The sequence below is a fragment of the Octodon degus genome, unplaced genomic scaffold (assembly GCF_000260255.1).
Source record: "Octodon degus isolate 3935 unplaced genomic scaffold, OctDeg1.0 scaffold00126, whole genome shotgun sequence".
NCBI lineage: Eukaryota > Metazoa > Chordata > Mammalia > Rodentia > Octodontidae > Octodon > Octodon degus.
Genome location: NW_004524702.1, coordinates 5998469 through 6007027, shown reverse-complemented (window position 1 = coordinate 6007027; position 8559 = coordinate 5998469). Strand labels below are relative to the sequence as shown.

General features: G+C 48.3%; 1 protein-coding gene across 4 annotated transcripts in view; it reads left to right on the top strand.

Moving 5' to 3' along the window:
• The window catches only part of Lamp3 (lysosomal associated membrane protein 3), a 24620-nt gene that overhangs the window by 11258 nt on the left and 4803 nt on the right, over positions 1–8559 (top strand). For 3 of the 4 annotated variants that reach the window (XM_023700777.1, XM_023700778.1, XM_023700776.1), the window contains exons 4-6: positions 3110–3167; positions 5276–5446; positions 7129–7288. In XM_023700777.1, coding sequence (XP_023556545.1) covers positions 3110–3167; positions 5276–5446; positions 7129–7268 — 369 coding nt within the window. In that variant the 3' untranslated portion in view covers positions 7269–7288. The remainder of the gene's footprint in view (positions 1–3109; positions 3168–5275; positions 5447–7128; positions 7289–8559) is intronic. The other variant, XM_023700779.1, reaches the window with a different exon arrangement.

Genomic DNA, 8559 nt, shown 5'->3' with positions numbered 1-8559 from the left:
AGGAGGCTCAGACCTGTAATCCTGGTGCTCTTGGAGGCTGAAGCAGGAGAATGACAGGCACAAACCCAGCCTGGGCAAGTTAGCAACTCAGTAAGACCTTCTCTCAAAACTAAAATAAAATTAATTTAATTTAATTTAATTTAAAAGATTTAGACTACAGCTCAATGCAAAGGCCCTGGATTCTATCCCTAGTACCAAGCAAAACAAAAGCTTTAGGACTATTTCTATTCAAGTTATACCAGATTTGAATTCCAAGACTAAACATCGGCTTTACTGTAGCTTAGCAAAAAGATTTTCATTTATCTCTAGAACATTCTGTAGCATGATAACTCTACAGAATCACATGGGCATAACTGTCTAAATAAGATTCATTTTAGGGCTGGCCAAATAGCTCAGCAGATTAAAGCACCTGCAAGCAGGCGCTGGGACCGGAGATTCAATCCCCAGGCCTGCCGTGCCAGCCTCGCCTCCTGGGCACACTGAGCCGGCAATTGAGACTGGGCGTGGTGGCACGCGTGTGTAATCCCAGCTCTTGGGAGGCTATAAACAGGCGGATCATTCCGAGCCCAATCTAGTAGTGAGACGGTGAACACCCTGTAGATCCTTCTCTAAAAATACAAAAAAGAAAAAAAGATTCCTGATATCAGCAAAGGGAACCATACATTACTTGGAATCCTGAGAAAACCAAATAACCCCTTGTCTATGAGAATTCACTCAGCAAATTGTTTTCCTTGGTCTCCAGAAGGCAGCCCCTGGGGGACAGAAGCGACCAGTCCCATACAGGCCTTCTTTTCTGAATGAGCTTCTAAAGCACCATTCTCAGGAAACCAGACGATCCTTCTGCCTAGGTGAGCTCTAGGATTTGGAATGCAGTGTATCAGCAGTCGTGACCTCACTGAGGCAGGTTGTGATGCGTAGTAGGCCATCACTTCATCCCCAAGTCACAGCGTAAGGGACCACAGTGTTGTCTAGATCATCATTGTTGAATTTAGTAGGTGACTGGATTGAAATTCCTATAAGTAATTTGATTTGAGCGTCTGATTTCAGTTACTTTACTGTTGTTCGCACTTCTTCCTTGAGAGAACACTGTAAATCATTAAGTTTAAAAAGTGAGAACTGGAGCCGAATGTGGTGGTGTATGCCTGTAATCCCAGCACACAGGAGGCAGAGGCAGGAGGATCGCTGTGAGTCTGAGACCAGCCTGGGCCACAAAGTGAGCTGAAGGCCGGCCTGAGCTGCATAGCGAAGCCCTATTTCAACAAAATAAAATCAAACCAGAAAAAAAGAGACATGTTAAGAGTTGTCGCTCAGTGACAGAGAAGATACTTAACATGCTTGAGGCCCTTGACTCGACCCCCAGCACTGTGTAAATGGATGAATGTAGTTGTCCACAATGAATGAATGAATGAACTTTCAACTTATCCTTTTAGACTTCAGTTCAATCCCCTTGAATACGTCAGCCCTCAGTCTTTCAGGAGGTTTTCAGGGTGCTTATTTGTTTGTTGAGCTCAAATTTGCAATCTTTCTGCCCCATACTCCGAGGGTGCTGGGTTAACACTTGTGAGACCCCTCCTCATCTCACTGTTTTGTTTTTCTAAAAGGACAGTGCCTGCTGGAAATGTGGGACGTTACTCTGTGTTTCTAACAGGAAGCCTCTTCTAGGCTAAACCATTTCTTCACAGAATACATTGTAGCGGCCCCATTTTGGAAACAGCCTGCATGCATGTGTGACTATGTGTGTACGTGTGTGTGTGTACATGTGTGTGTGTACATGTGTGTGTGTACATGTGTGTGTGTGCGTGTGTGTGTATGGTGCTGAGAATTAAGACCCATACCCTACATACTGAGCTACTTCCCAGTCTTTTAACTTTTTTTTTTTTTTTTTTAAGGACTCACTAAGCAGCTAAGTCGCCCAGGCTGGGTTCAAATTTATGGTCCTCCTGCCCCAGCTTCCCAGAGTGCTAGAATTATGACATGTGCCACCATGCCTGGCTAAAACATAGACCTATCAATCTCGCTAGAACAGCTGACATTATCCCAGGAAAGCACACATACAGTTTACATCCACTTCCCCCAGAGGGTCTGTGAATCCCATGGAGTCTGCTTGCCAGACTTCTGAGGATGAGTGGCCCTCCCCAGAGCCCAGATCTCAGGTGGAGAGCCCCAGTGCGCAGATGCAATTACTAGCGCAAGGCCTGTGTGTGTCCCTCCAGCCCCTGCCCCTCCCGCTCTACATGCATTTTAATGGGAACTCAGCACAGCTGATTCCCATTACACTGGCGGACTTTGAGTTTCAGACTCCAGCAACAGTAAGCAATAAAAAAAATTGGGAGCCAAGGCTAAGTTATTACTTATTTTCTGTTATGGGATATGTTCATTTTTTTTCCAGAACTTTGATACACGATTACAGCCAATGACCCATATACCCCAAAACCTCCATATCAAGGACTGAATAGCTGGAATCCTGATGCAGTTGTTATCTAAAATATCCCCTGAAAGACTCGTTAGAGTTGAAGCTGATGGGTTTTGGGAAAGTGACTGGATTCTGAGGACTATGATTTTATCAGGGGATTAATATAAACTACGAGGTCATAATTTAACGGCATTATCATGAGGTGACAGACAAAGGAGTGAGGCCTAACTGAAGGCGTAGCTCATGAGAGCCTGATGGGGGTACTGTGGCTGGTCTCACTTCACCCCCTGGCTTCCATGAGGGACACAATTTTCTCTACTGCACGCTTCCACTGTTACGTTTCAAAAAAAAAAAAGAATACTATTTATGGGCCGGGGAGATGGCTCAGTAGAATAAGTGCTTCCCTGGCAAGCACAAGGGCCTGAGTGCAATCCCGATTCCGCCAAAAAAAGAAAAAGAAAAAGAAAAGAATCACTGTGATGTTTCTGCCTCAGTGCTCACCCCTAAACAATGGACCAGACCACTGACTGAACCCTATGTAACCATGAGCCAAAGGAAGCCTTTGCTCCTCTAAGTTGATTTTGTCAGATGTCTCAGCACAGCGACAAAAAAGCAGACTGATGCAAATCCTGACTAAGCAGATTTGTGAGCCCAGATCCCAAACATAAAAATGGTTAACAAACTACTCCTTTGCAGGAAGAAAATTCATATTACATCAGTGAACTAGGAGCCCATCTGACTGTCTCAAATCCAGGTTAGTGCTGCGAGAACAGCTTTCTGACCAGCAGTGATGCTTTCTTTCTGGTTAGCTTATTCTGCCTGCCACAGTTGCTTACTTTTGATGCTGCGTTTAAGAAACAAAATGAAAAAGTTGCTTACAATGAAGCCTAGCAGGATTTCCTCCCCGTGTGCACTTGGGATAATCCATCTGCTAGAGAACATCACCAGCAATGTAACTATAGTGACTTTTTAACAGATGTGCTGCTGACAGGGCTGTTTATTCTGTGCTCTTGAAATCATGCATCGTTCTATAAGAACATGATCAGGTGCTGCACTCAATCTGTGTTAGGGATTGTGGGTCCGTCACTTTTAGTCCCTGCCCTGGTGGAGGAGGCTTACTTCCTGGAAGGGGAGGGGACCACATGCAGACACACTAACTTATATCACACTGTTCAGTGGTGAAGAAGTCCGTGAGTGAACCACGCAGGATGGAGAGGAGCACAAAGCTACTTCAGCTGGACCTCAGGGCAGACCAGGGGATGCGGGTCCCCTGACAAAGTGAGCTCTGAGCAGGGGGATCACGACTTGGGGAGAGTCGTTTTTGCCAGATGGCAGAAACAACAGAGGCATGCACCCTGCAGAGTGAGCTGGTCAAGGTGCCTGATGACCAGTGGGGTGTCCCTGTCATCACAAGAGTGAGCACAGGGCAGAGGGGGCTCAAGGGACAGTTGGGCAGAGCACACGAGGCCTGTGGGCAAAGCTGCTGAAGACTTTGGATTTACTCTAAAGTGTGAACAGATACCGTGGAAAGGCCTAGTGTAAGGAAAGGAGGGATGAGATTTACATTTATCGAGGTCCACTTCTGTTGCTGTACAGGCAATCATCCATACTGGGGAGAGCTGAAAAGCCCCTACAATGTTCACTTATGGGGCAATGATGCTCCCAAGCCAGCCCAGTGATTCTCTGGAAGGTCCCGGATGTTTCCCAAAAAAGTTGAGTCTTAGAAAACAGACCTCTGCGAATCTTTCTCTGGATCAGGGGTTGTCATGTTTGTTCCCTTCTTTGCAAAGTTCTATCTTTTGATTAGCTTAAATATTATTTTATTAATTAAATATCTTGCCAGGCATGGTGGTGTACACCTGTAATCTCAGCACCCAGGAGACTGAGGCAAGAAGGTCATCCCAAATTTAAGGCTATCCTAAGCTACATAGTGAGAACCTTGTTTTGTTTCTGTTTTGTGTTTGTTTGTTTGTTTGTTTGTTTTTTAAAATAAGTAGCATACACTAAAGAAATCTACCAAGAAACAAAAATACAGAATAATATCTACTTAAAATACTCCCTCAATTACATTAATATTATTCAAGGGAATTTTGTCAATGATTTATTGACGACCCGCTTTCATATACACGAGCTCACTTAGGCGGGTATCTTCGGGCTGTCCGGGGAATAAGTACTATGAGCACTGACGCTGCTTAGCTAAGCCTCATCACCAGGTATGCAGCAGATTTTTACAGGGCAGCAATCTCTCAAAAGCCACAGGAAGGGAAAATCAGACCAGAAATGAGAGACCCAGGATGGGGAGAAACAATTCTAGGTCTCAGGGATCAAGGCTCAGGGTCGGCAGCCGAAGCTGCAACGGGCACAGTGGTGATCTTCATGTCGAGGTCGTGGTATAAGCAGTAGCGATCCGTTGTGACCCACAGTACGGACGATGGTGACATTCAGAGGAGTCATGGTGGTGGCATGGTGGCACACACAGAGGACCAGGGCACCATCCAGCTGGTTGACTTCTCATGTGACCACGCCAACGGGCCGAGACAGCTGGCTCACCTGGCCATCAAGGTTTCTTCTCATTCAAGAAGCCAAATTATAGTCAGAAGAGCGCTTGGCAGATGTGATATGAGGGCAGATGAAGTTCATCCCTTGACTACCACCTCCTCCAAAGGTTGTGCGTGTCATAAAAGAGGGTTGGCCAGGAGCCGCAGAAAAGTCTCCACGCACAGGGCGCTTTTGCCGAGGAGAGGGTGCCAGGACCCAGGAGGCCATGCATGCTTGAAGGGAAACCACTGAGTGGCCCGCAGACAGCCAGGCAGCCCCTGGAATTCACCGGATTCCTGTGTGTGCCTCGCTCTTTCTCTTCAGAGAAAGACTTCCAGGGGCTGAAAAGCTCGATGGTGCTCTTCGAGACGGTGGCCGGGCACTCCTTCCAGTGTGTGAGCGCGCAGATCACGCCGCTGTCGCCTCAGCTTCAGCTGAAAACAAGGAACGTCCAGCTGCAAGCCTTTGACTTCGAGGGTGACCGCTTCGGAAACGGTAGGTCTCAGGCCCTCAGGGACCGGGGGTTCCGAGCTGGGTTCTGGCCCGAGCCATCACGGGCTCGGGAGCTTCTAGAACCCTGTTGCCACCCAGCCTACCGCTCAGCTGCCCTGGCCTTTCCCGCCACCTCCTCCACGCACACCATTTCCGCCCGGGTGTGTCCATGATGTGACCAGCGCACAGTCCCCTTCACCGACTCAAGCAGGCACCTCCGCGAGAGCCGGGCAGCGTCCGAGTGGCCCTTCTCGTAACTGCAGCTGAAGCCTGGGCATCTCGGGGTGCTGGGAGAATTCTTTAAAGGTCCTGAGTATTAATCATTCAGGATTTCAAAATAGCTTTTTCCCGCCTGCAGAGGGAAAGGAGTTGTGGTAATTCAAGCGAAGAGCAATTCGGTTGGGTTCCCCCTTCCCAGTTGCAGCCCCACCCCCACACCCAGTGTTTCCTTTGTGGCCCTTTTCCTTCTCCTCTAACTGCCTTCGGCTCTAGCTCTGCACCAGCACCACCAGCACTTGCCTGCCGCTGCCTGGGCAGTCCTGGGGTGAGGTCCAGGGGCAGGCCCGGGTGACCTTGTGGACAAAGCCCTTTTCTCCTGCCCAGAAGGCAGGGTGACAAGGACTCCACATATCAGGAGGCTCATGGACTTCCATTCTCAAAACAGCCCTCTTGAAAGAATTCAAAGTTGTTATGAGTGCTTTTCAATCATCCAAAATAGATTTAGCCAGTGTTGCTGTTACATTTCTCAAGTACAAACCCGGTTTCACTCTGGGTTCCATTATAAAATTAAAGATGGGTCTAGTAGGAAACTCCTCCTAACACTGTGGAAACCATTTAAACGATGTAATGTTGCTTGCCCTGGAGCCCTGATTTTTATAGGGCTTGTCTATATCTTAGAGTTTGAGGGGAAGCAAAATTTCACCAATTTACCCAGACTGGGCTTAAACTGTCAATCCTCCTGCCTCAGCCTTCCAGACTGCTGAGGTTCTGGGCACACGTCACCACACCCAGCTTAATCAAGTGATGACATAAGGCACATGCTTGTTCACCTTTCTGATTAGAACCTCTTGAGGCAGGGGTGGAGCTGGGCTTGGGAATAAAGCCTTTCAACAGCTTTGGCTCCTACTAGCGATGTTCACAGGCAGATATGAAAATAGTGTTTTGTTTTCGTTTTGTGACACCAGGAATTGAACTCAGGCCCTTCACACTAAACTGCAGTCCCAGTGCTTGTAATTCTTGTTTGTTTGTTTGTTTGTTTTTGTGAGAGAGGGTCTCACTAAGTGGCTACACTGTCCAGGCTGTGCTCAAACTTGTGATCCTCCTGCCTCAGCCTCCAAGAGTGCTGTAATTACAGGCATCTGCTATCTTACCTGATGGAAAAGCTCTTTCCTTACTATTATTTTCTTAAAAATCACTGCTCATTGGAGTCTCTGAAGAAGAGACTTCACCATCCCTTCACTCCTCCCTCTCCTGCACCAAATGCTCACAGAACCCTGTCAATTCTACCACCAACAGCTCTCTGGTTCCCTGTCCCTGCCTGGAATGGAGAGCCAAAGCTCCTGGTGTTTCTGGCCTTGAGTCTCCAAGCGTGCTGTCACCCTCCCATCTCTGCAGCCACTGCCTCAGTTTCCCCCTTCATGGTTCGTGGTCCCCCATGATACCTGTTACTCTGGCTTCCATTACAGCCACTGAGTGCTTCAGTGACAGGAACAGGAGAAAAACCCCTGTGGCCATAGGCCTGAGTGTCGCAGGACTGCTGGTCATTTTGCTAATGGCCTGCCTGGTGGCCAGACAGAGACCAGGTGGAGGATACGAACGCGTGTAGCACTCCGCCACGTCCACATGGTGAGGCTGAGGCGTGGGATGTCAGAGGACTGAAGGACTGAGTTCTTGGGTGGGGGGAACCTAGCTTTCCACCAAAGACCCCAAAGGCTAGCAAGAGGGGCCCCTCAAGGGAAATGGGGGGCTACTTCAAGAATAGGGGCCACAGGGGCTAGGGAGATAGCTCAGTGGTCTAAGCGCCTGCCTGGCAAGCTCAAGGACCCGGGTTCAATCCCAGGTACCGTATGCTGTGCCAGCCCTGCACCAAGCTGGCCACCAAAACCAGGCATGGTGGTACATGCCTATAATCCCAGCACTTGGGAGGCTGAAAACAGGAGGATCACTATGATTCTTCTCTGTGTAGTGAGACCCCGTAGACCCTGTACTAAATACATTTTTTAAAATCTGGCTTATGATGTTCATAGTTTTATAATACACTGATGGTTTAAATATGAAAACTGGGTTTGAGTATGAAGAAAAAGAACATGATGTTCTTAGCTGATTTTTATTAATAAAAAGGATTCTTATTTCCTATATTTTCCCAAATCATCACTCTTTTTGTTTTTTGGTCTGTTTGAGACCAGTAGTTCAAGCTGGCCACAAACTCAAAGTGATCCTCCTGCCTCAGCCTCCTGAGTTCTGGGATTACAGGCATGCGCCACCACATCTGGCTTCCACTCATTATTTTAAACAGAAAGCATGTGTGAAATTTGGCAAGAACTGTGTACCTCCTGCTTATCTAGGAAGTGGAGTCCTTGGAGAATGTTAGCTTTCTCTGCTTTCTTAGAAGTGAATGAGGCACTGAGTGGGTTCAAGAGAGGCTTAAGAGCGGCTAAAGACGCCCAGTGCCAGGAAACGCCTGCTTCCCCCTTGGAACAGGGGTGTTGACAGGAATCTGCCTGGTGAGGGCCCCGGGGCCCCAGAGTGGCTCAGGGAGGACAGCCAGGCCAGGCCCTGGAGGGAGCTAGCCTCACCTCCTTCCCTTCCGCCTGCCCTGTGCCTGCCCCGAGCCCCAAGGGGGCTGCGCTCAGGGCTCCTGAGCCACGGTCCAGCGCAGCGCAGATGCAGTGCTTCACTGAGCCACCAGCCGCTGGAGAATGACTCCAGTTTACCTTCTCACGTGAGGACATTTCTCCTACAGCAGATGGAAACAAGAATCAAAATTTTCATATTGAGACAGCAGGCCATAGTGGCACTCGCCTGTCATCCCAGCACTCGGGAGGCTAAGCCAGGAGGATCACTGTGAGTTCGAGGCCAGCCTGGCTACATAGTGAGACCCACTCTCAAAAAAAAAA